This window comes from Camelina sativa, chromosome 17 (assembly GCF_030686135.1).
Source record: "Camelina sativa cultivar CO46 ecotype springtype chromosome 17, ASM3068613v1".
Classification (NCBI taxonomy): Eukaryota; Viridiplantae; Streptophyta; class Magnoliopsida; order Brassicales; family Brassicaceae; genus Camelina; species Camelina sativa.
In genome coordinates this window covers 37,413,771-37,441,112 of record NC_141896.1, presented here as the reverse complement: position 1 = coordinate 37,441,112, position 27,342 = coordinate 37,413,771, and the positions used below count along the sequence as shown (strand labels likewise).

The 27,342-nt window shown below is 35.1% G+C and overlaps 3 protein-coding genes and 1 non-coding gene across 4 annotated transcripts; all 4 read left to right on the top strand.

Annotated features, from left to right (window-relative positions):
* The first annotated feature begins 4,625 nt into the window (after positions 1–4,625).
* LOC147924830 (small nucleolar RNA R71) lies at positions 4,626–4,732 on the top strand. The gene has a single exon (XR_015587938.1). It is a non-coding gene; the product is annotated as a small nucleolar RNA R71 (small nucleolar RNA).
* Positions 4,733–12,522: 7,790 nt separating this feature from the next.
* On the top strand, positions 12,523–16,997 carry LOC104758505 (putative LRR receptor-like serine/threonine-protein kinase At1g51860). Its single transcript, XM_010481390.2, has 13 exons — positions 12,523–12,708; positions 12,819–13,359; positions 13,820–14,298; positions 14,381–14,525; positions 14,635–14,706; positions 14,812–14,883; positions 14,960–15,046; positions 15,146–15,297; positions 15,399–15,646; positions 15,739–15,865; positions 15,947–16,012; positions 16,141–16,330; positions 16,416–16,997. The coding sequence occupies exons 1-13, from the start codon at positions 12,627–12,629 to the stop codon at positions 16,822–16,824; spliced, it is 2,670 nt and encodes an 889-aa protein (XP_010479692.2). The 5' UTR covers positions 12,523–12,626; the 3' UTR covers positions 16,825–16,997.
* A 615-nt stretch (positions 16,998–17,612) lies between these two features.
* Positions 17,613–21,821, top strand: LOC104758502 (putative LRR receptor-like serine/threonine-protein kinase At1g51820). The gene is made up of 13 exons (XM_010481386.3): positions 17,613–17,841; positions 17,939–18,458; positions 18,674–19,149; positions 19,233–19,377; positions 19,468–19,539; positions 19,618–19,689; positions 19,812–19,883; positions 19,964–20,145; positions 20,246–20,469; positions 20,564–20,690; positions 20,779–20,844; positions 20,936–21,125; positions 21,226–21,821. Exons 1-13 carry the CDS (start codon positions 17,769–17,771, stop codon positions 21,632–21,634), a joined length of 2,628 nt encoding a protein of 875 aa, XP_010479688.2. The 5' UTR covers positions 17,613–17,768; the 3' UTR covers positions 21,635–21,821.
* A 731-nt stretch (positions 21,822–22,552) lies between these two features.
* LOC104758503 (putative LRR receptor-like serine/threonine-protein kinase At1g51820) lies at positions 22,553–26,726 on the top strand. The gene is given in 14 exon segments (XM_087494810.1): positions 22,553–22,715; positions 22,815–23,340; positions 23,651–24,129; positions 24,216–24,360; positions 24,469–24,540; positions 24,632–24,703; positions 24,790–24,861; positions 24,942–25,123; positions 25,223–25,443; positions 25,544–25,670; positions 25,765–25,830; positions 25,911–26,100; positions 26,193–26,544; positions 26,546–26,726. Coding segments are annotated over 14 exon segments (2,631 nt in total). The 5' UTR covers positions 22,553–22,642; the 3' UTR covers positions 26,600–26,726.
* The last annotated feature ends 616 nt before the right edge of the window (positions 26,727–27,342 follow it).

The window sequence follows — 27,342 nt, the reverse complement described above, 5'->3', positions numbered from 1 at the left end:
TAATATCGAAGTTCATCAGCTTTGCTGTCCATAATGCCTTGTATTCCAACTCCACAGGTAGATGACATGCTTTTCCATAGATAAGGTTAAACGATGTTATTCCTATGGGGGTTTTAAAGGCGGTCCTATATGTCCAAAGAGCATCATCAAGCTTTGCAGCCCAATCTTGCCTTGACTTACCCACTGTTTTCTCCAAAATCCCTTTAATCTCTCGGTTCGAGATCTCTACTTGACCACTTGTTTGAGGATGATAGGGCGTAGCCACCTTATGCTTTACACCATGCTTCGCCAACAAGTTCTCAAAAACTTTATTGATGAAATGTCGTCCACCATCACTAATCACCACCTGAGGAACTCCAAATCGAGGAAATATAATTGTTTTAAACATCTTAAGCACCACTTTTGCATCATTGGTTGGACTAGCAATAGTTTCAACCCACTTAGAAACATAATCCACAGCAACCAGGATATATTCGTTTTCATATGATGACGGGAAAGGCCCCATAAAGTCAATACCCCACACATCAAACACTTCAACCTCAAGGATGAAATTCTGAGGCATCTCATTCCTCTTACTGATATTATCCTTCCTCTGACAAGAATCACACCTGGAGACAAACTCATGTGCATCATGGAACAATGTAGGCCACCAAAAACCAGCTTGGAGAACCTATGTGGCTGTCTTGAAAGAAGCAAAATGCCCTGCATAAGCTGAAGCATGACAATGCTGGAGGATACCATGTACCTCGACTTCAGAAATACATCTCATGAATAGGCCGTCTTTACACTTCTTATACAGATATGGTTCATCCCAATAGTAATGTTGAACATCTTTAAGAAACTTCTTTTTAGCATAGCCTGTGAATTTTGCTGGTGGAACATCATGTGACAAGTAGTTTGCAAATTCTGCATACCAAGGCAAATTACTTTTCACAGTGTGTACTGTCATGAGCTCAACTATAGTTGAATAATTAGCTTTTTCCACCTCATCTAAGTAACCATCCTCAATTGAAGCAAGTTCTTGACCTGGATGAGCATCATCCATTGGAACTCCTTCCTCTATTCTCAGCCTTGACAAGTTATCTGCTACTCCATTCTCAATGCCCTTTTTGTCTTTTATTTCCAAGTCAAACTTCTGCAGCAGGAGAATCCATCTCAACAATCTCAGATTGGCATCCTTCTTAGTCAACAAGTACCTCAATGCAGCATGATCAGTGTGCACAATCACCTTAGACCCAACAAGATATGATCTAAACTTCTCAAAGGCAAATATAATCGCAAGAAGCTCTTTCCCTGTTGTGGCATAGTTGAACTGTTCTCCATCAAGAGTGCGACTAGCATAACAAATAACATGCAACTTCTTGTCTTTTCGCTGTCCCAAAACAGCACCCATTACATAGTCACTAGCATCACACATTACCTCAAAAGGTAGCTCCCAATCAGGTGGTTGAACAATTGGAGCACTCACAAGAAATTCTTTGATAGTTAAGAATGCTTTGGGGCAGTCATCATCAAACTCAAACTTCTGATCCTTGCACAGCAACTGAGTCAACGGTCTCGCAATCTTAGAGAAATCCTTGATAAATCTCCTGTAAAACCCAGCATGTCCTAGAAAACTTCTGACTCCTTTCACTGAAGATGACGGTTGCATACTGGTCATGACCTCAATCTTAGCTTTGTCAACCTCAATACACTTCTCTGAAATCTTGTACCCAAGAAAAATTCCATCCCTAACCATGAAATGACATTTCTCCCAGTTCAGAACCAGATGCTTGTCCTCGCATCGCTGAGGTACCCTCCACAAATTAGACAAACAAACAGAAAAAGATGTGCCATGCACAGAGAAGTCATCCATGAAAACCTCCATAATATCCTCAATCATATTAGTAAAGATAGACATCATACAACGCTGAAAAGTAGCTGGAGCGTTACATAATCCAAATGGCATCCTTCGATATGCGAAGGTACCATAGGGACATGTAAAGGTGGTTTTCTCTTGATCTTCCGGGTGAATCGGTATCTGGAAGAATCCCGAGTACCCATCAAGAAAACAGTAGTAAGGATGGTTGGCTAGTCTTTCAAGCATTTGATCAATAAATGGTAGAGGGAAATGGTCTTTTCGGGTTGCAGAGTTAAGTTTTCGATAATCAATGCATATTCTGTGTCCTGTGACAGTTCTTGTAGGTATTAGTTCATTCTTGTCATTTTTAATCACAGTAACACCACATTTCTTAGGCACCACATGGACCGGACTCACCCAAGTACTATCAGAGATAGAATAGATTACGCCCGTATCTAGAAGCTTCATTATCTCTTTCTTTACAACATCTCTGAGATTTGGGTTTAACCGTCTCTGATGTTCTACAGAAGTCATCGATTCATCTTCTAGATATATCCGGTGCATAGAAAGAGAGGGACAGATTCCTGTTATATCATCGAGAGGGTAACCCAAAGCTTTTCTGTACTTTCTCAACTCACATAATAACAAGGCACTCTCCACATTATTCAGCTCAGCATTAATTGTAACAGGACAAGTGGAATTAGGACCAAGAAAGGCGTACATGAGCCTGCTGGGAAGTTGTTTAAGCTCCACCTTTGGAGCTTTCAGTTCACTCCAATCATCATAGTCTTTTGGAGAATAATCAACTCATGCCTTATCAATCTCTGGTTTTGCAAGCTCAGCGATTGCTGCCACTTTTCCCAACTCAGCACTAGAATTTCGAATCCTAGAATATCCAGTAGTTTCCTCTCCAAGGTACCAAACTGATTCTCCTCCTTAACCAAAGCAATCTGAAGAGGATCCTTTGTGTTTAGTTCCTCAAGAAGCTCATCAGCTAACTCATCCATGATATCAACCCAAAAAGCTTTCCCCTGAATAGTTGGTTTAGAAAATACTCTCTGCATATCAAATTCCTGCTCAATATCTCCAATCCGCAGCTTAATCTTGCTCTTCATCACATCTATCAAAGCACCAGCAGTGTGAAAGAAAGGTCTACCAAAAATAAGTGGGTCCTTTGGCTCCTCAGCTAACTCAAGAACAATAAAATCTGTGGGAATGTAGAAATTCCCAACTCTCACACGTATATCCTCAGCTACACCAATAGGAAACTGCACCGAATGGTCTGCAAGGAATAGAGAAATCCATGTGGGTGTAAAATTTGTGATTCCCAACCTTTTTGAAACAGAAAGCAGCATTAAATTGACACTTGCTCCCAGATCACACAAACACCGATCAAAAATAGATTCTCCAATCCTGCAAGGCAGCACGAAACTACCTGGATCTTCCCTCTTCTTAGGGACTATGTTATGGAGAACGGCACTGCACTCATGAGTGATCAAAACAGCTCCCTCTTCGAGAGTTCTCTTGTTAGTCAAAATGTCTTTCAAATATTTCCTGTAGAGGGGAATATTTTGGACTAACTCTATGAAAGGAAGCTTAACCTGAAGCTCCTTCATAATCTCATCATACTTAGCATACTCCTTCTCCCTCTGAATCTTTCTTTGACAGCCTGGGAATGGCAACTTTGGTATGTAAGAACAAGTTGCAGGTTTGTCAACTATCTCTTCTTCAGTAGTGTCTTCCTTCTCCACAACTTCCTCTTCCAAAGGCTGAGGATCAAGTTCCTTCCTTGCAATACCATCATCTAAATCATCAACAACTTCAATAACTTTTCCCTTCTTAGGAAGTGATCTCAGCTCCTTCCCACTTCTCAGGGTGACGACATTCATAAACTCCTTGTTATTGTTGTACTCTTTCGGGTTCTGTAGTGGTTTGCCTGGGAGAGCTCCTTGTTGCCTAGTAGAGGCAGAAGCTTGTTGTGCTACTTGATTCTCAAGTGTCTTAAAGTGTGAGGATAATGTCTCAAACTTTCCATGAAGATCATTATACATACCATCCACTTTAATATTGATGTCAGCTGCATTCTTTTTCTGTCCCTCAAGAATCTGACTCATCATCAATTTCATCTCACTATCGCCAGAAGAAGATGCAGGGCTGTTTCTCACAGGAGCTTGGACTGGTGCCTGGTATCCTCCTTGGTAATTACTGAATTGAGGCTTCTGCTGAAAACCTCCCTGACCATATCCATTTCCTTGTCCTTTTGTCACAAATGGCTGCTTGTAGTTTCCTTGCCCTGGAACAAATGACTTTTGCTGAAACTGTTGTGATGGATATACCTGATCTTGTGGGTTTTCCACATTAGTGCTTCGGTAGGACAAATTAGGATGATTCCTATAGCCTTGGTTGAAACCATTGTTCTGATAGCCCTGATTAACATAATTTAAATCAGCCTGCAGCTCCTTAGAACCTTCCCCAATACCTTCCGGATAAACCTGACCATCACCAGAATCATCACAGTAACTCACACTCCTCTAATCTCTTCTCAAAAGTTTTTCCACTTTTGTAGTCAACTCAACAATCTGTTTCGTATCTCCTCCTCCACTATTTCTCACTGTCCTATCATAGTCAACACAATGGTACTGTTGCTAGCAGCTAGGTTCTCAATCAAAATCTCAGCCTCTCCTTCTGTTTTGGTCATAAAGTCCCATTACTAGCTGTATCCAGGACCATCTTATACCTCTCATCAACCCCTCTGTAGAATGTGTTGATGAGTGATTCTGGTGTGAATACATGGTGAGGATATTCTCTCTTATAGTCTTTGAACCTTTCCCAAGCCTCATGGAATGACTCAGTAGCATGCTGCTGGAAGCTTGAAATCTTATTCCTAAGAAGAGTAGTCCTTGCTTGAGTAAAATACTGTCCCAAGAATGCAGCTTTATACTCATCCCATGTTCGAATGGTATCTCCCTACAACGACTTAAACCAGCGATGAGCTTTATCACTCAGAGAAAATGAGAACAACCTACATTTGACAGCATCATCAGGTACCCCATTCATTCGCGTCGTGCCACATATATCCTCAAAGTACTCCAAATGATAAACTGGATTCTCTGACGGTAGACCATGAAACTGGTTTTGTTTCACTATACCCAACAGTGCCGGTTTGATCTCAAAGTCACTAGGTGCTTCCCCACGCAACGCGTGGGTTGTGGTGTAGTTGGCACTTTCTTGTTTTTTTTTTTTTTTTTCATTTTTTTTTGTATTATTTCGTTTTAATTAGGCATATACGGGCTTTCCCATCACTTTTATTTATACACTATATATTTATACCATTTCGTTCAGATGTGTATAATTGTGGCGTTTATTTTTTATGAATTATGAAGTTGTTGTTTCTTGCTTTTGAGGATCCAATCTTATCATTGACTGATATTGTTTCCAATACATTTATTGTATTATAGATTTTCTAATTAACTGCTTATGTAAACCCTTCATAAGTTGATGTTGCAATAATAAGTTATTTTTTAAAAATATCTTCCGTGTAAGTGATTATGTTTGTATGCCCATGTTTTGGTCTAATATCAATAAGATCGTTTCTGTTTTTCTTTAGTTGGCTTTGAAACCAATATTGAGTTAAGCAAATAATGGGTCGAATTATGGTGTTAATAAGTAATATAAATTCTTATGTATATATATTGTATATATGTGACTATAAATTTAGCTAACTAAAAAATTATGTAATATTTAAATACAATCTTGAACATATATATATATATATATATATATTTTTATTTGTGGGAGGAATGTATGAAATTATTGGATAGAAGTTATTTTTGAGTTAGATGACCTTTAATGTCTTTAAAGTGAGTTAAATATTAATAAATTTTTATATGTGTCTTGACTTTTTTAAAAAGGAATACCAAGTGTTTCCTTCCAAATTTGAAGTGATATAGTATTTTAGTTTTCTTATATGATTTTATGAACTTCAATGTAAAAGTTTTTCAAAGTAATAAGTACACTTACTGATTGAATTATAAAATTTGGAGAAATATTTATTTCGTTTAATCATCTGCTCTTTTAAATAAATAAGTATGTTGTTATTCATACAAATAGGACAATATATATTATAGTTTAACCGTGGAGTTAAGCAATGGAAATGGAACTTGTGATTGCAAGACAAAATGCTTATATGTTACACATTGATCGTTTAAAAATGAATAGGAACATCTAATTCTCAAGTAAAGTTGATTGTTTTGTTAAAACCAACATATGTGAATTTAAATTTAACTATGCAAATTTAAAAAATAAATATGAATAGATTAGAAAGGCAAGAAATATAAAAGAAATATTTTTTTATATAAATAAAATAAAAATTGAAAACAATGTTAAATATATATAATACTTTCTACATTAAAATATATAATCAAACTCTTACAAGTTACAACACATATGAGATATAACAAAATTTGATATTGGTAGGAGAGGAGGAGAGAATGTTTACTATAAGATGGTAATCCAAATTAGATAATGGAGATGAATCTTTAAAAAATAGAACAATGTAATATCTATATATATATATATATAATACTTTCTAAATTAAAATATAGAATCAAACTCTTACAACACATATGAGATATAACAACATTTGATACTGGTGGGAGAGGAAGAGAGAATAATTACTTATAAGATAATAATCCAAATTAGATAAAGGAGATAAATCTTTTAAAATAAGAACAATGTAAAATATATATCATGTAGTCTCTATATTAAAATTTAGCATTAACAATTTACAATGATATTTCATTTTTTTTTACAACCCATACAACAAAAATAAGAAATCAAAAATAACAAAAAAAAAATGAAAAATGATTTGAGGTATTGTAGAAGAGAATGAGAGAATGTGAAAATGAGATAGTAAAAGAATGTCAATATGAGAGAATGATAGATTGAGAGAATGCTTATTTATATGATAAGAAATGATGGAAGTTACATTTAGAACTATGGAGTTACAATAGTAATTTATTGTGTTTGAATAAAATTGAGTGGTAGAATATGATTAATGCATAATCTATTTTATTTTCAGTTATAATTTTATTTTAATGTGTGAGTCAAATTTATTGTGTTTACTGGATCTTAAATATTGTTTAAAGCAATTAGAAAGCAAATAATAATAAAAAAATTAGAAAACAGTAAATGAAAATCAACCAATAGGAGAGACCAAAACCTTTCTTATATATATGATATATTGCTTTAAACTTTGAAATGAGAAATATATTATAAACAATAATTTTACATGAGAAATATATTAATTTAGCCAACCAAAATATGAATATAAGTTTAGCCAACCAAAATAAATAAAAAATATTAAAATTTAACCAAAAATAATTTCTCTTGAAAGATAATAAGTTAGTAGGAGGAATGAATTAATGTACAATTATTGGATAGGAGTTACATTTGAGTTAAATGGAGTTACATGTCTTTAATTATAAATAAATATTTTAATTTTTTATAACCTAAAATAAAAGGAATACCAAGTGGCTGAATCAAAATTCACATGATTTGGTTGTTTGTTGATATAAACTCAACACTTACACAGAATATTTCAAAAGAAAAATATTACTTTTTAAGTGACAAACTAAATTAGTTTTCTTATAAAATTATATGAATTCTTCAATCTCAATAATTTTTAAAGTCCCAAGGATAACTTATATTTTTTTGGTTTTCACTCATCAATTTAATTTATAGTGCTAGATTTCTTACTAATGGTTTCATCTTTAGAGAATTTAGTGAAATGATATTTTTAAAATTATATTTTATTTTTATATTTAAGGTCTAGTTGAATATGTTTTGTTTTTTGGATCATTTTTATTTTGATTAAAGACACAAAAAACCAATTGTTTAATTATGTTCTTTTTATTTTCAAAAACCTCAAATCATAAAAAATATATATATTATATTGATCTCTGCAGATTTATCAATTGGATCACAAAACAAAATAGTCTTTATAAATTGATAAATGGATAATTATATTGATTTTTATAAATTATTAAAAATGATACATGAATATGTGAGATAACCAGAGACATAATAGATAATTACATATGGATCATTTCAACTTTATGATCTTATTGTGTGGTGAATATTGTAAGGAAGTATGAAAATAATGATTTATAAGATGTTAATATTAAATAGAAAATGGAGATAAACATTTTAAAAGATTAAAATAAATATATAAGATATACATATCATACAAACTCTAAAACTAAGCTTTTACAATAATATTTGATTTGATTTTTTATAACCCATACAACAACAATAACAAAAACAAAACAAAACAAAACAAAACAAAACAAAAAAGAGATTTGAGAGTAGTGGAAGAAGATGAGAGAATGAAAGAGTGATAGACTAAGAGAATAAGATAACGAGTATTTATAGGAAGAGAAATGATGAAAAATTACATTTAGAAAAATGAGAGTTACAATTCTAATTTATTGTTTTGTTTTAATACAATTGATTAATACAACTTAGTGGAGAAATAAAGTTAATGCATAATTTATAGGGAGAAGCTATAAAGATTTCAGTTTTATATTATGTGAGTTAAATGTGAAAATTAATTATCTTTAAATTTGTGTATTAATCTAATTTTTTTGTGTTAAAATTGTATTGCCAAGTGGACCAATAAGGAGAGACTGGAACTCTACTTTTATATATATGATTTCTGGCGATTGGAGGATGTTAGACACCTCTACGGCACATCTCAGCATTGGGAGCATCATGTTCCCTCAAAGTTTGTCAAACATTTGCTGGTCTTTGATTAAAAGCAGCTAAACGGGCAGCTTCGCGGCGCACAGCTTCTCTTTGCGCAGCTGCACGGGCAGCCTCTCCACCAGCAGGAGGATTAACGTTCCCAGCAGGAGGGGGATCCTCAAACTCTCCATGATGTTCATCATCCACATTGCCAACATTTCGACCAGCTAAACCATCAGCCATTTCAGCAAGTCTTTTCTTTCTCCTATTCTCTCTCTCAAACTTTCCCAAGTCTTCGTGATATTGTTCTAGGTGTGAAGAGCCTGCACTGCGGGTCATACACCTGAAAACACCAAAAATAAAGAAAAAGCTTTAGTAAACAATTGTAGTAAAAACATTGGGTCATAGGGTATTTCAGAGATCAATGACTAATGAGAAAATGAAATATGAAATTCAATAATTAAGAACCGTTCAGAACATGAACACAATAATAGACTAACCCTCTTTCAAGGCATTAGAAACTAAACTTGACTACTAGTTTGCTAAACTTTCATTTGCAACCTCCTAGCCAAATTTGCATTACAATCAAGTTCATTAAGTTCACAATGCGTCCTAACATCAACTTTCGCAGGCTAGAAATACATTGCTCAATTCACACTCATTCAGGCATTCTATCGAACACTTTTGATGCATAGAAAAACCTAGAGTCTAAAACAATGTGATCAGTCCTATTTTAGCATTAAGATCATGTGAATCAAAGAACCTAAGGATTAAGAACTCCAAACAATAATTAAAACATCAATTCATTGAATCTCCAAATTGGAACCCTAAAACCCAATTGGAGAACTACTCACACATAGCAAAAGAGAAAACAAAAATCATAGATGAAGAAAACATGATTAAATTGCAGAAATAATAAGAAAGGGTTCAGAAATCTTCTCCAAATTGTCAATGAGGATAAATCTCTAGAATCTCAAAAGAGTGGCTTACAAAAAGTCTTAGGTTGCAGAAATAAAGCGTAGAATAAAACTTATAATAAAACTTAGAATCTAACTTAGGGTTTTTCTTCCACCAAATAAACGGTATTTATAGAGTTCTCCAAATAAGGTAAAAAAGGTGACGGCCTAGTCAAAACATTTCTTAGCCAGGCGGGTTTTGACGTGAAAGTTGTCGGGTTAGATTTTGTTGCTTAGTGAGGCGGATTCTTCAAATAGGCGGGTTTTAACGTGAAAGTTGCCGGGTTAGACTTCGTTGCTTAGTCAGGCGGGTTTCTCAGATAGGCGGGTTTTGACGTGAAACTGGTCTAGACTTTGTTGCTTAGCCTGGCGGGTTCCTCTGGTAGGCGGGTTTTCACGTGAACCAACATTCATCTTATATGCTTGTTTGTATCCAAAATAGCTCGTTTTCCTCCAATATCCTCCAAAGTGTGTTAAAACCTGTAAAGACTCGATAAAGAACCAAAAGACTCCAAAAACACCCTTTGACTCAATAAAAAGTATAAAATAAGAGAGAAAACAAAGACTCAAAACCGATAAAAACACCATATATCATCTTTTTGGTATTTTCTTGAGTTGTGATTAGGTGTGGAGACGATGTGTTGGATTTGGAGTCTTTTGGATTCGAGCTTAACTGGAGTAAAGAAGCAGGAAGTGAATCAGAAGTCTGGTGACAAGTCTCCAAGTTGAACTGAATCAGAAGTCTGTTGACAAGTCTGGAGAAATATGGTGAAGTCTGTAGACAAGTATGCTGAAGTCTAGTGAAGTCTGGTGAAGTCTTCTGAAGTCTGGAGAAGTCTAGTGAAGTCTGTACACAAATCAGCTGAAGTGTGGAGAAGTTGGTGAAGCCTGTAGACAAATATGCTGAAGCATGGAGAAATCTGGTAAAGTCTGGTGAACTCTGTTGTCTTTATGTCTGCGATCTAGAAACTTAATTCTTTTTCTGATTTTTTTTCTATTTTCATTTTTATTTTATTTCTTTTATTTTAATAAGGGGTATAAATACCTCAAAAACCAAATTAACAGGACACTTTCTATTTTTTGAGTTTTCTGCACCTTGACCTTTGTAAGCCATTTCTAGAGATAGAGATTCATTCATCCTTCTTGACAATTTGGAGAAGATTTCTAAACCCTATTATGTTTTCTTCATCTCTTTGTATTGTTCAATTCAATATGTGTGAGTAGTCTCATTGTTGGGTTTAGGGTTCTAATTAGGAGATTCAATGAATTGATATATTGATTGTTGTTTGGAGTTCTTAATCCTTAGGTTCTTTGATTTTCACATGTTCTTAATGCTAGAATAGGAATGATCATCTTGTTCTAGATTATGAGTTTTTCTTTGCATCAAAAGTGTTTGATAGAATGCCTGAACAAATGTGAATTGAGCAATGTATTTCTAGCCTGCGAAAGTTGATATTAGAACGCATTGTGAACTTAACAAACTTGTTTGGTAATACGAATTTGGCTAGGAGGTTGCAAATGAAAGTTTAGCAAACTAATAGTCAAGTTTAGTTCCAATTAATTCATCTCTATTTGTTTTCTCTATAAATAGAAAAAAATATAGCAATCTATTTTAGAAGCAAATTTGCTCCAGTCCACCTCTATTCCTACCTCATAAATAGCAATATCTATTGTAGGGGTGATAATAGAGGTGGATTGGAGTAAATTCACCTCTATTATAGAGAAAAAAAAAATAGGGAAACCCATTGGAGAGGGTCTAATGCCTTAAAAGATGATTGGTTAGTCTATTATTGTGTTCATGTTCTAGAACGGTTCTTATCTATTGAATTCCTTATTTCACTTGCTTATTAATCATTGATCTCTAAAATATCGTATGATCCAATATTGTAATCTTATAAGTTAATCGTGTATTTTCTTTGCATTTTTATTTACAAACTATCTTTAGTTCGCTTTAACTATTTACAAATCTTGAAAATCTTTAGTATACCTTGGTTCTTGTGGGTTCGACCTCACATATACTACTGACCTACTTACCTCTATGACTCTATGTTTTCTATCATTAGATTTTGTTTGGTTTGTGTGCTCCATTTTCGGTAAATATTCTTTAAAAAAACATTTCTGTCTAGACATATTATTCAAAAATGAAGTATTGAATACATCGACCACACAACTAGTGAAGGCTCATTTTTCGGATTCCTACAAATTAGAAGTCAACGTCTAACTAATATCATTGGAGGTTGTACTGATTTATCCATACATTTAGTTGTACATGTCTTATATTTACAACTGACAAGAGACACTACAAAGCCTTTATGATCGTTGACTTTTGAGAATGCAGTTTCAAAATACGAATTCATCCATCCAGAACCAAAATGATACAAAGAGACGACATATCAACCAATGCCATACAAAAGTCGTTGACGTTGACGTTGACTTAGATTGATCTTGACGTTGTAAATTTCAAAAGTCAATATACCACTTATATTCTCTTATATACACAAAGTATTTCCTAAACTTATATTATGTAAATGTAAATAATATATTTAGATAAATATAAATATTCCTAAACTATATCTTCTAGATTTTTCTCAAACTTCATAATTTACATATTCTTGGGTTTGTCATCTCGACCGTCGATCTCGGCCGATCTCTCATTCTCCATATCCCAATAGGTTTGGTGATCTAGTCTGAAGGGCATATAAGAGAGTTTCCGACCAATTTTGGCTAAACGAAAACATAAGTAGAAGACTCTCTCTAACTGCAAGTGGCTCGTTTTACTTGTTCTCCCTTTGTTTATTTTTAACTTCGCAATATTGTTTTGTTTGATTTTTCGTATCTTTTTATATATTTGATTTCACATTTCATTTAATCTTAGTAAATATAATTTGAACCTTCCGACTCCCACGCCTGAGACCTGAAAGAATGTCGTAGGCATGTAAGGGTATTGTTATACTCACCTGAATAATCTAATCTTAAAAAGACTTTTAGCATGAATTGAATATTATGTTCTCTTCAGCCTTTTTGCCCATTAACAGAAATGAACAATGAATAATAATAGCCTCTGAACCAGACCCTACCCAAAAAATATGAAGACTCTTCATTGGTTTTTGCTTCTTTTGATCATAGCTTTTACCGTTTTGAGATCAGTCGAAGCTCAAAATCAAGCAGGTTCTTGAGAACATGACGATGTTTTTGGATTACTCTGTTTTGCACATAATTAAAACATGAAAAATGTTTTTTCTTGATTATTTATATTTCTTGGTGTTGATCATCAACAGGATTCAGCAGCTTGGATTGTGGGTTGGTGCCTAAGGAAACTACTTACGTGGAGAAGTCCACGAATATTACATACAAATCAGACGCGGATTACATTGACAGTGGATTGGTTGGAAAGATCAATGATGCATACAAGACTCTGTTTCAACAACAAGTTTGGGCCTTGAGAAGCTTCCCTCTAGGTCAAAGAAACTGTTATAACGTCAACCTCACGGCAAGTGGCAAATATCTAATTAGAGGAACCTTTGTCTATGGGAACTACGACGGTCTGAATCAGTTGCCAAGCTTTGATCTTCATATCGGTTCTAACAAATGGTCTTCGGTTAAAATACGAGGAGTTACAAATACTTCTATGCATGAGATAATCCATGTCATACCGCAAAATAGTCTTCAAGTTTGTCTTGTTAAAACTGGACCGACGACACCATTCATTTCGTCGCTGGAGTTTCGTCCATTGAACAATGAAACTTATGCCACGCAAAGCGGATCATTGACGTTGTTCGCCAGAGTATACTTTCCATCCACTTCATCATCTTTCATCAGGTAATAATATTTTGGGAGATTTACTCATATCGGGTACATTTTAGGTAATATTACCAGAATAGACAAATTTTTTTTTTTATTACTAGTATATTTCAGATATTTTCAAAATACACAGTGTGCCCTTATTTTATACTACCGAAAAAAACGTAATTACAAAAATGTCATTGCCACATCAGACGCCATGTCAGAAATTGTTGAGGTATTAAATAACTCAACCGTAACGCGTTACAGAGGTAATGACGACTAAGTTACAGTTCAGTTGCCGCTGATTTATGGAAAAAACATTTGAGTAAGACCGAATGGCTGACTTAGAGCATAACTCAGCCAATAGTTACGGCTGACTTAACAAAACCTGGCTGAGTTATAACTCAGCAGAGTAAATCTTTCTAATATTTTTAGGCAACAATCAAATTGTCTACTTGTTGTTCTTTGAGTTAACTAAAAAGGACCATCTCTTCAGGTATGATGAAGACATACATGACCGAGTATGGGATTCATACACAGATAACGAAACCGTCTCGATAAGCACAGACCTACCGGTCGACACAAGTAACATCTACGATGTACCTCAATCCGTGATGAAGACTGCTGCTGTCCCTAAAAATGCTAGTCAGCCATGGCACTTATGGTGGGAGCTTGATGACATCACTGCACAGTCATATATATACATGCATTTCGCTGAAATTCAGAATCTAAAAGCCAGTGACATTAGAGAATTTAACATTACTTTCAATGAAGGCATACGTTGGTACAGCTACTTGAGGCCTTCCAAACTCAGCATTTCGATATTCTCCAATCCAAAGGCTATCAGTTCTTCAAATGGGTTATTTAATTTCACATTCGCAATGACGGGTAACTCGACTCTTCCTCCTCTTCTCAACGCCCTCGAGATTTATACAGTTGTAGACCTTCTACAGCTAGGGACAAACAAAGATGAAGGTAAGTACGTGTTCTTATGCCATTCTTGTCTTTTAAAACTTTTATTTAATTTCTGAGATGAGTTTTGAATGCGATTGATCAGTTACTGCTATGATGAACATCAAGGAAACATATGGTTTGAGCAAAAAGATAAGCTGGCAAGGAGATCCATGTGCTCCTCAGATTTATCTGTGGGAAGGTGTAAACTGCAGTTATCCGGACTCCGAGGCATCACGGATCATATCTTTGTATGTTCTGTATTAATTCTTCATCATAATGTTCTCTGGTTTTGGTGCTTTCACATATTCTAACCATTATGGAAATACTTTTTTTTTTTTGTGGTTTCACAAACATTAGGAACTTGAATGCGAGCGAGTTGACGGGTTCCATAACGTCAGACATATTGAAGCTAACACAGTTGACATTACTGTAAGCATCCGAATTATAAAATCAATAATACTTAGTATGGTTTATTGCTATAGGAGTATGTACTAAACTCTGCAAAAAACTTTGCGTTCTCTGTTTAATGGACAGAGATTTATCAAATAACGATTTATCAGGAGAGATTCCAGCATTTTTTGCTGATATGAAGTTGTTGAAACTCATGTGAGCTTTTTCTTTCACAACCCTCTAGCTTCTCTTTTTGTTCTGCTTTAAAAGAATCAGTCTTTTTCATTCACAGAAACTTAAGCGGGAACCCGAGACTTAATCTCACAGCAGTTCCAGACTCTCTTCAAGAAAGAGTAAACAGTAACTCATTAACATTAATGTAAGATGATCATACACCTTTCAACATTTCTGTACACACTAAATTTATCTAATCTCTTCTCTCTTTTTTCCGGTTTCTCATCACTTCTACTGACCACAGTTTGGGTGAAAACCAGAATCTTAATCCCAAAAAAGAGACTAAAAAGGTTCCAGTGGTTGCTATTGCAGCGTCCGTGGCCGGCGTGTTCGGTCTTCTAGTTATTTTTGCTATATATTTAGTCATTAAAAGGAAAGGTGCAAAAATAACTAAAGGTATATATGAATCACCACCAACTCTCTTGAGATTGATGAAATATGAAAACTTTTCTGGTTTTTTTCTCTATTCATTTCAAATATTTTGGTGTGTTTTACAGCTCCTGGACCTCCATCAGTCGCTTCTGGTATAGTTAAAAGTGAGACAAGATCATCTAATCCATCAATCATGACAAAGGAACGTAAGATCACGTATCCGGAGGTACTTAAGATGACTAATAACTTTGAGAGAGTTCTTGGTAAAGGAGGCTTTGGAACAGTGTATCATGGAAACTTGGATGATGCTCAAGTAGCTGTTAAAATGCTCTCTCATTCATCAGCTCAAGGTTATAAAGAGTTCAAAGCAGAGGTACTTTATTAACAAGAAAAGAAATGGATCGGTTAGTCCAGTTTCATGATCTGTTCCTTAAACATGAATGGTGAATTTGCTATTTTTCTTAGGTTGAACTTCTTTTAAGAGTTCACCATAGACATTTGGTGGGACTTGTGGGGTACTGTGATGATGGAGATAACTTGGCTTTGATTTACGAATACATGGCAAACGGAGACTTGAGGGAGAATATGTCAGGTATAACACTTAAAAGACTAGATATGATTTAGTCCAGTCCATCTCTTGCCACATTTTAAAAGCATTTAAAACTCGGTATAGGAAAACGTGGAGGCAATGTCCTTACCTGGGAAAACAGGATGCAAATAGCTGTGGAGGCTGCACAAGGTGAACACAATAATTACTTATTTTCTTACCTTTGTCTGATTCATGACAAGAAAATATTGTTTCTTGATATTCTGTTTATGATGTCTATAAAAGCAAAATTGACAAAAATAAAAAATCATTTGTAACAGGACTGGAGTATCTACACAATGGATGTAGGCCTCCTATGGTCCATAGAGATGTTAAGACTACTAATATCTTATTGAATGAACGGTGTGGAGCGAAACTAGCCGACTTTGGACTATCGAGATCTTTTCCAATTGATGGCGAATGTCATGTCTCGACAGTGGTTGCAGGAACACCTGGTTATCTAGACCCTGAGTGAGTAGAACAATGAAATTCCAAAGTTGTGCTGTTGTGGCCAAATAAGAATATGAATTATTATATTCCTTTGATCACCTTTCAGGTACTACAAAACAAATTGGCTAAGCGAGAAGAGTGATGTATACAGCTTCGGTGTAGTGCTATTAGAGATAGTCACAAACCAGCCTGTGATAAATAAAATGCGAGAAAGACCTCACATCAACGAATGGGTTGGGTTCATGCTCACTAAAGGAGACATCAAGAGCATCGTTGACCCGAAACTGGTGGGGGACTTTGATACTAACGGTGCGTGGAAGGTTGTGGAGCTGGCTCTGGCTTGTGTGAACCCGTCTTCGAACCGGAGACCAACTATGGCACACGTTGTGATGGAGCTAAACGAGTGTGTGGCATTTGAAAATGCAAGGAGACATGGTAGTGAAGAAATGTACTCTATGGCTTCTGTTGACTATAGTCTCTCTTCTGCTTCAGAGTTTGCCCCTGGAGCCAGATAATTTGTGAATATCTTTGATGTAATTTCATGGAATGCTATCTTGTTTCCTTTAAAAAAAAATTATTTGTGAATTTATTAAAGTATGTTTTGAAGAAAAACAATATTCATAATTTCCTTTTCATAAATAAAACTATATATAGATGTTAAAAAAAAAAAACTATCTATATATATTTGTGATATGAGTGCACTGTGGAAAAAAACAAACGTATTACGAAAGATTTTTGTTTTGTAACTAAAATAAAAAAAGATCAAGATATTCTGGTTTTGTTGATCTGTTATATACTCTGTTTTGGTTATTCTGTCCCAAAACGTTTGGTATTCGGAGATTTTTTTTTTTTTTTTTTTTTTGAGATTAATTTTGTCTAAAAGGTTTAATGTAATATATGAAGTACTAAATTCATCAAGCACACAACTAGTGGCAATATAATTTTCTGAATCCTACAAATTTATAAATCATTGGAGGTTGCATTGGCATGCATATTTCAACTAGCATGCACAAACAATATGATAAAATAAACTCAACACAATTCGAGTTTCGGATTAATTATAATCGACTAGCAAGCCTTATGATCGTTGACGTTTGACGGTGGATCGATCCAGGTAGACAAAGACTCAATAAAAAAAGAGACAGATCAACCAATGGAAATGCCATACAAAAGTCAAAGTCAACGAATACGTAAGAGAGTATTCGATCACTAATAACTCTTGCCAATTGTTGTCATTGTTGACGAAAAACAAATACCACTTGTCATTTTCTTCCGACTTGCTCTATCAAATCATTTTGAATCGTGAGAAATGATTGTCTATGGATTGTTTATTCAATCTATTAATCTTATAAGAAGTTGACTAAAGACTTTCTGAGAAGTGGTTCATTTAGTCCATCGTCTCATATGCATAACTTGCATTAAAAAAAAAAAAGCTCTCTGTTGGACAGTAAGGAGAACAATGGAGGGACATTGTGTCATCATTGCCACCTTTTTGCTGATACTTCATATTGTTCGAGCTCAAGATCCAACCGGTACGTACAAAGGTGTCGTTTTAATCTTTATATGTGCTAAGTTCTTGAACGGTTTCGTAGATTATAGGATATTTTTTCATCGTCTTTGTCTTATCAGGATTCATTAGTGTGGATTGTGGTTCTCGTGAGCCTCCATACAATGAAGCCAAAACTGGTTTAACATATACATCAGATGCTGATTTAGTCAACAATGGGAAAACCGGTAGAATCGCTAAGGAATTCGAAGCGCTCGCCGATAAGCCGACTTTGACATTAAGATATTTTCCAGATGGAGTACGAAACTGCTACAACCTAAATGTCACCCGCGACACCAACTATCTGATAAAGGCAACATTCGTATATGGAAATTACGATGGTCTTAATGTTGGGCCAAATTTCGACCTTTACTTCGGTCCAAATTTGTGGACAACGGTGAGTACTAATGACGCTATAGAGGAGATCATCCATGTGACCAAATCCAATTCTTTACAGGTGTGTCTTGTTAAGACTGGAATAAGTATACCTTTTATAAATGTTTTGGAGCTACGACCAATGAAGAAAAATATGTACGTTACTCAAGGCGGTTCACTGAAGTACTTATTCAGGGTGTACATTAGCAATTCAAGTAGTCGTATAAGGTAAGAACGGATCGAAAGTTTCATGTTACATAAACATGTTTATGAACGTCAATATCTAGCTAGTGTTCTAATTAATTTTTCTTTATATATTCAGCGTTTACATTTATAATTGAAAAATGTTATAAAATTAGTTCTATCTCATGAAAAAAAAAACAAATAAACATTTCACATGTCAATGGTTTTTGCATTTGAAACATTTGAAAGCCATATGTTAGGTACCCGGATGATGTCTATGATCGTAAATGGTACCCGCTCTTCCAAAACTCATGGACACAAGTAACTACGACTCTCAATGTAAACGCAAGTATTACTTATGAACTACCACAAGGTGTAATGGCAAGAGCTGCAACGCCCCTAAAAGCTAACGAGACCTTGAACATTACATGGACCGTAGAGCCTCCTACAACACAGTTTTACTCCTACATGCACTTTGCCGAGCTTCAGACTTTAAGGGCCAACGATACAAGGGAATTCAATGTGACGCTGAATGGAAAATATACATATGGACCTTATAGTCCTAAACCACTCAAAACCGAAACCGTATTTGACTTAAGCCCGGAGCAATGCGACGGAGGGACATGCATTTTGCAGGTTGTGAAGACGCTGAAATCTACCCTTCCACCTTTACTTAATGCTATGGAGGCTTTCACCGTGATTGATTTCCCGCAAATGGAGACCAATGGCGATGATGGTATGTCGATTTTTACATTCTTGATCATATCTACAAGTCTTTGCGTTTTATGTTTAGATTCTTGATATAACCAAGCTTTACAGTTTCTGGTATCAAGAATGTTCAAGATACTTACGGCTTGAGTAGAATCAGTTGGCAAGGAGATCCATGTGTCCCCAAAATATTTTTGTGGGATGGTCTAAATTGCAACAACTCGGATAATTCTACCCCACCAATAATCACTTCCTTGTGAGATGAATCTTTCAATACAATTCGTATCAATTTCGAATCATGTTAATTTTAAACTAGTACCTTACACTTTTTGTTTTTTGTCTCTAGGGACTTATCTTCCAGTGGACTAACTGGGATCATCACCCAAGCCATTCAGAATCTAACTCATCTGCAAGAACTGTAAGTATCTCAACGATTAACCAAACTAGTTTTGCCTTGGAATATATGAGTCATAAATGGGTTCGTTCCTCTTTTCAGGGACTTGTCAGATAATAATTTGACTGGAGAAGTACCTGAGTTTTTAGCTGACATAAAATCACTCTTGGTCATGTAAGTTTATAATGAGACATGCAAATTTGTTTTATTTTGTTTTTTTTAAAAACTTGGTTAACCTTTCTTTTGCTGAATATGCTTGCTTAAAATAGTTTTTAACTCTTTGTCTACTCCAACAGAAACTTAAGTGGTAATAATCTCAGTGGCTCAATTCCTCCCTCACTTCTTCAGAAGAAAGGAATGAAGTTAAAGTAAACTATTTTTATCTTTTTGATTATTATCACGTCGGTTGATGTAGTTTAGTATCTTTACCAACACTCACATTTTGCAGTGTCGAAGGCAACCGTCATCTTGTTTGCACAACTGGTTCATGTGTGAACAAAGGAGATGAAGGACATAAGAAAAAGAGTGTCGTAGTGCCAGTTATGGCATCAATTGCTTCAATAGCTGTCCTTATAGGTGCATTGGTTCTGTTTTTCATTCTTAGAAAGAAAAGGTCACCCAAAATTGAAGGTATTTCTAATTAGAAATGAGCTCAAAAGTACTATTACAACATACCTAAATATCAAAGTTAAGTACTAAGTCTGACTACATTTTTTGCTTGACACCTTAGGTTCAGATGGTAGATCGCCTAGATCATCTGCACCAGCAATAGTGACAAAAAATAGAAGGTTTACTTACTCACAAGTTGAGATAATGACAAATAACTTCGAAAGAATCCTTGGGAAAGGAGGGTTTGGAATCGTTTATCATGGTTTTGTCAATGGCACTGAACAAGTAGCTGTTAAGTTACTTTCCCATTCATCATCTCAAGGATATAAACAATTCAAAGCTGAGGTAAGCTGTCACCTTCATCCTTATCTAGAACTAAAAACATTGGTGAACCTTTTCCTAGAACTTGAACTTCTGTGTCATGGTTTTTGGTGTATAGGTAGAACTTCTTCTTAGAGTTCATCACAAGAACTTGGTCGGTCTTGTTGGGTACTGTGATGAAGGAGAGAACTTGGCACTTATCTATGAATACATGGCCAATGGAGATCTAAAAGAACAAATGTCAGGTAAAAACCAAAGATGATTGAGTGTCTTATTTATGTTCTTTGGAGGTAACATAAAACTTGGACACTAATCTGTTCTTTTAAGAAACAGGAACACATAACCGCTTTATCTTGAATTGGGGAACAAGACTAAAAATAGTTGTCGAGTCTGCACAAGGTTGGTTTAGAAATTTCTTAGATATTACCCCCATACTATTTTCTATTGTTTGTTTATTTGCTATTAATTAAAAATGATTCTTCTTGCCTAGGACTCGAGTACTTGCATAATGGATGCAAACCACCAATGGTTCATAGAGATATTAAAACCACAAATATATTGTTAAATGAGCAATTCCAGGCCAAACTTGCTGATTTTGGGCTTTCGAGATCATTCCCAATCGAAGGTGAAACTCATGTGTCAACAGCTGTTGTTGGGACTCTTGGATATCTAGATCCTGAGTAAGTATTACTGCTTTAAAAAATTCTTCTTTAGGATAAAGAAACTTAGTGAATCATTATGTTGTTACTGATTTTTTTTTTTAAATATTTTTTTTTCCAGATACTATAGAACAAATTGGTTGACAGAAAAGAGTGATGTTTATAGTTTTGGTATTGTATTATTGGAGATTATCACAAACCGACCCGTGATCGACCAAAGTCGCGAAAAGCCACATATAGCAGAATGGGTAGGAGTAATGCTTACGAAAGGAGACATCAACAGCATCATGGATCCTAGTTTAAATGAAGATTATGATTCTAGCTCTGTTTGGAAAGCTGTTGAGCTAGCCATGACTTGTCTAAATCCTTCTTCATCAAGAAGACCAACCATGTCCCAAGTTGTTATTGAATTAAACGAGTGTCTCGCATCTGAAAATTCAAGGGGAGGAGCGAGTCGGGATATGGACTCTAAGAGTTCTATAGAAGTGAGTTTGATCTTTGATACCGAACTGAGCCCAACGGCTCGCTAGTTAATTTACATAAAATAATTTTCTCGTCCTGTCACATGGATTTTTTTTTGTTTATTCGTTTCGATTCGATGTAACCAAATTTGTGTCTCTGTGATATTGATATATATATATATATATATATATCAGTCATCTGTAATTAGTTCGAACTCCTTATTTTTTATTTTCCTAATGTGATACTTCACTTCAATTTTAGCTGAGTTGGGAGGGAAAAGTATCGTACATTTTACAGCTCCAAGACCATGAAAACTGTTAACTTAGGACAGCAAAATATGTATAGTTAAAAGAGAGACAAATCATGCAATCGATTGATCATGAATAAGGAATGTAGGATCACGTATCCGACGCATTGATCATTAATTTAACAACTCTGGTCATTGCTTCTTTTGTTATTTTTGGATATAGAATTTAGTTTATAGAAATTCGCTAAACTAAGTTTTGCATTGACATGCACAAACGGTATGATGTATAAACTCGACAACATTCGAGTTTCAGAGATAGAAGCTTTATGATCGTTGACTTTGACGGTGGAGATTGCAATAACGAAAACGTTATCAATCTAGAACGAAGAAGACACGAAGAGACATTATCACCAATGAAGTGCCATACAAGAGTCAAATTCAACGAAAACGTCATTGACTAGAAGAAGGTTGTGGTTTAATGCACGTCTCCTTAATTTCTAGATATTATTCCTCGTTATTTAGATGTCGACTACACCGAAATTATTTTTCGTTAATTTGGTCAACGTTTTTGATGATCTAATGTACATGAGAATGCTTTCCACCACTAATAACTCTTACCATTTGACATAAAAACAAAAGACAGTTTGTCATTTTCTCCCAACTTGTTCTGTCCAATCATTTTCCATCGTGGAAAAATTCTCAATTATTTATTTATTTATCTAGATGCCTTGGGACTTTTGAGAAGTGGCTCATATAGTCATATGTACTCACATGCATAGTTTGATATCTTAAGAAAACGCTTTTTCTTTTTAGAACAGTAAGGAGAACAATGGAGAGGTATTATGTGTGCATTGCCACCTTTTTGCTGGTACTTCATCTTGTTCAAGCTCAAAATCAAACCGGTAAGCATAAATTTGTTGATTTAGTCTATATTTTTTGTGTTCTTAAAACAGTTTCTTAGATGATACGTTACTCTTTAATTTTTCCATCCATCTTATTAGGATTCATTAGTGTGGATTGCGGTTTATCCCCTCTTGCATCTCCTTACAATGCGCCAGAAACGGGTTTAACATATACATCAGACGCTGATTTAGTAAACAGTGGGAAAACCGGTAGAGTTGCCAAGGAATTCGAACCGCTCTACGATAGGCCGACCTTGATACTGAGATACTTTCCAGAGGGGGGACGAAACTGCTACAACCTAAATGTCACCCGCGACACCAACTATTTGATCAAGGCCACATTTGTATATGGAAATTACGATGGTCTTAAAGTTGTGCCAAACTTCGACCTTTACTTGGGTCCAAATTTGTGGTCAACGGTGAGTAGCAATGACACTATAGAGGAGATCATCCATGTGACCAGATCCAACTCTTTACAGGTGTGTCTTGTTAATACGGGAATAAGTATACCTTTTATAAATATGTTGGAACTACGGCCGATGAAGAAAAATATGTACGTAACTCAAAGCGGTTCACTGAAATACTTATTCCGGGGGTATATTAGCAATTCAAGTACTCGTATAAGGTACATAAAACTTTATGTTTCGATTGCTTGTTTGCATTCATGTTATCTAAATTTTATTTTCTCTATATATGTGTTCTAATGAAATTTTCTCTATACGTTGTAATTACGTTGCAAACGTGAAAGCAAAAACTGCCAAAAAAAACACTGGATTTTGTGTTTACATTTTATAATTTCTTAAAAAATTATTTGAAAATAAATTATATGTCTTGACGAGAACAAAACAATTTTCACATGTCAATAGTTGTTGCGTTTGAAACGATGGTAAGCCATATGTCAGATTAGTAATGTAAACTAATACATGATTGTGCAGGTTCCCAGATGATATCTATGACCGCAAATGGTACCCGCTCTTCGACAACTCATGGACACAACTAACTACGACTCTCAATGTAAACACTGGTATTACATATGAACTACCACAAGGTGTAATGGCAAAAGCAGCAACGCCCCTTGAGGCTAACGAGACCTTGAACATTACATGGACAGTAGAGCCTCCTACTACACAGTATTACTCTTACACACACTTTGCAGAGCTTCAGACTCTAAGGGCTAACGATACAAGGGAATTCAATGTAACACAGAACGGAATATATACTTTTGGACCTTTTAGTCCTCTACCGCTAAGAACCGCATCCATAGTCAACTCAATCCCACAGCAATGCGATGAAGTAGGGGCATGCATTTTGCAGGTTGTGAAGACGCTGAAATCGACCCTTCCACCTATACTTAATGCTATCGAGGCTTTCAGCGTGATTGATTTCCCGCAAATGGAGACAAATGGAGATGACGGTATGTCGATTTTTTATACATTATTGATCTTATCTCCAAATCTTTGCGTTTTGTGTTTTGATTCTTGATATCATCTAACTTTACAGTTGCTGGTATTAAGAATGTTCAAGATACTTACGGATTGACTAGAATTAGTTGGCAAGGAGATCCATGTGTCCCCAAACTGTTTTTGTGGGATGGTCTAAATTGCAACAGCTCTGATACTTCTACGCCACCAATAATCACTTCCTTGTGAGATAATCCGTTTAATACAATAAATAAAAATCTTTTTAATCAAGTCAATCTTTAATCATGTTAATTTTCAAACTATTATCTCACACTTTTTTTTTTAATCTCTAGAGACTTATCTTCTAGTGGATTAACTGGGATCATCACGCAAGCCATTAAGAATCTAACTCACTTGCAGAAACTGTAAGTATCTCCACGGGTGACGAAACCTCAATTAATGTTTTTTGCCTTCGAAAATGAATCATATTTGAAGGGTTTGTTCTTCTTTGGGCAGGGACTTGTCAGGTAATAACTTGACTGGAGAAATACCTGCGTTTCTAGCTGACATAAAATCACTCTTGGTCATGTGAGTTTATAATGAGACACTTCAAATTTTTTATTCTTTTAGTTAACTTACTTAATATAGTTTCGAATCTTTGTCTACTCCAACAGAAACCTAAGTGGTAATAATCTCAGTGGCTCAGTTCCTCCCTCACTTCTTCAGAAGAAAGGAATGAAGTTAAAGTAAACAATTTTTATTTATTTCTTTTTAATTTTTATCACACCGATTGATTGATATCTTTAACAGCACTCACATTTTACAGTGTTGAAGGCAACCCTCATCTTGTTTGCACAGCTGGTTCATGTGTGAATAAAGGAGATGATGGACATAAGAAAAAGAGTGTCATAGTGCCAGTTATTGCATCAATTGTTTCAATAGCTGTCCTTATAGGTGCATTGGTTCTGTTTTTTATTCTTAAAAAGAAAAGGTCACCAAAAGTTGAAGGTACATTAATTATCAATAAGTTCCAAATTTCATTGTTTTCTTACATAAATATCAAACTTAAGTACTAAGTCTGACAACAGTTTTTGCTTGAAAACTTAGGGCCACCACCATCGCATAGATCATCAAATCCGGCAATAGTGGCAAAAAATAGAAGGTTTACTTACTCACAAGTTGTGATAATGACAAATAACTTTCAAAGAATCCTTGGGAAAGGAGGGTTTGGAATTGTTTATCATGGTTTTGTGAACGGTACTGAACAAGTAGCTGTTAAGATACTCTCCCATTCATCATCTCAAGGATATAAACAATTTAAAGCTGAGGTAATAATCTATTAATGTCTCACCTTCATCACAAACATCAATAACTAAAATATTTCTAAAAACTAGCTTAAACTTCTGAGTTATTTTTTTTGGTGTATAGGTAGAACTTCTTCTTAGAGTTCATCACAAGAACTTGGTCGGTCTTGTTGGATACTGCGACGAAGGAGTGAACTTGGCTCTTATCTACGAATACATGGCGAATGGAGATCTTAATGAACATATGTCAGGTATAAAACAAATATATATGAATGATTTTTTTTTCTTTTTGTTCTGTGGAGGTAATATAGGAGTTTGACACTGTTATGTACTTTTAACAACCAGGAACACGCAACCGGTTTATTTTGAATTGGGGAACTAGACTAAACATAGTTCTTGAGTCTGCACAAGGTTTGTTTAGAGATTACCCCCATAATATTTTCCATTGTTTGTTTATTTGCTATTAATTAAAAATGATTGTTGTGACATAGGACTTGAGTATTTGCATAATGGATGCAAACCACCAATGGTTCATAGAGATGTCAAAACCACAAATATATTGTTGACTGAGCACTTCCAAGCCAAACTTTCTGATTTTGGGCTTTCAAGATCATTTCCAATAGAAGGTGAAACTCATGTATCAACAGTTGTTGCTGGTACTCCTGGATATCTCGATCCTGAGTAAGTATACCGCTCATGAAATTCCTTTTTTTTTTTTCTCTCTTAACAGAGAAAGAAACTTGACAAATTTTGTCATATATTTCGATTTGCAGATACTATAGGACAAATTGGTTGACAGAAAAGAGTGATGTTTATAGTTTTGGGATTGTATTGTTAGAGATCATCACAAACCAACCTGTGATCGACAAAAACCGTGTAAAGCCTCATATAGCAGAATGGGTAGGAGTAATGCTTACAAAAGGAGACATCAAAAGCATTATGGATCCTAGTCTTAATGAAGATTATGACTCTGCGTCTGTTTGGAAAGCTGTTGAACTAGCAATGGGTTGTCTAAATCCTAATTCTGTGAGAAGACCGACCATGTCCCAAGTTGTTGCTGAATTAAACGAGTGTCTGGCTTCTGAAAATGCAAGGGGAGGAGTGTCGGGATATGGAATCAAAGAGTTCTATAGAAGTGAGCTTGACCTTCGATACCGAAGTGAGCCCAACGGCTCGGTAGATTAGATGAAAGATTATCCTGCAATAACACATGCATGGATTTTTGTTTATCTCTTTCACTTTTATAAATATATCACTTTTTTTTGTCGTGCAAATTTATAAATATATCACATTTGTTTATGAGAAAAGGTCAAAAGAGAACTCAGCTCGAGTAATATTCTGTTTCTGAGTGAATGAGCAATACACTGAAGAGGAAAAAACATCTTTGTTTCACAACAGAGTAGGAAGAAAAAACAGAGAATAAGACAAATTTATTAACCAAAACTGAGATAACGCATAATCTTTTCTAAGCGATTTGAATATAATAAAATGAGAAACAAATAAAAATGAGTAGAACAGAGGACATCAAGACTCTGTTTCAGACTAAATGAAACAGTGAAATAGCTAAAAATTATTTATTACACATACACATATATCTACACTAGATTAGGCCATGTGTATACATACGGATTATAGCATCATATATTTTTTTTCTTTTTGTCAACCAAACACTAATTAGAAAGAGACTCCAAGGTTGGTAGTTCAAGGTAGAGGAAAAGAGTTTACAAAAAAGGATACAGAAAGTAAATATCAAGACGACCAGGCAAGACAATGCGCCTTCAAATTCTCTGAACGTGAAATTTTGGACAGGAAGAAATGAGGGAAGGCAGACTGGAGAAGGAAAAGATCGTCCAGGAGATTAGAAAAAGCAGGCCACACGTTAGGAGCGTGAATCATCACGACTAAAACTGCGCAGTCCGTCTC

Coding starts and splice junctions, on each gene's coding strand:
- LOC104758505 (XM_010481390.2), top strand. CDS start 12,627: ATGAAGACTCTTCATTGGTTTTTGCTTCTTTTGATCATAGCTTTTACC. Junction 14,526..14,634: donor GCATCACGGATCATATCTTT/GTATGTTCTGTA, acceptor CACAAACATTAG/GAACTTGAATGCGAGCGAGT. Junction 15,047..15,145: donor AGTAACTCATTAACATTAAT/GTAAGATGATCA, acceptor TACTGACCACAG/TTTGGGTGAAAACCAGAATC.
- LOC104758502 (XM_010481386.3), top strand. CDS start 17,769: ATGGAGGGACATTGTGTCATCATTGCCACCTTTTTGCTGATACTTCAT. Junction 19,378..19,467: donor CCACCAATAATCACTTCCTT/GTGAGATGAATC, acceptor TTTTGTCTCTAG/GGACTTATCTTCCAGTGGAC. Junction 19,540..19,617: donor CTAACTCATCTGCAAGAACT/GTAAGTATCTCA, acceptor TCCTCTTTTCAG/GGACTTGTCAGATAATAATT.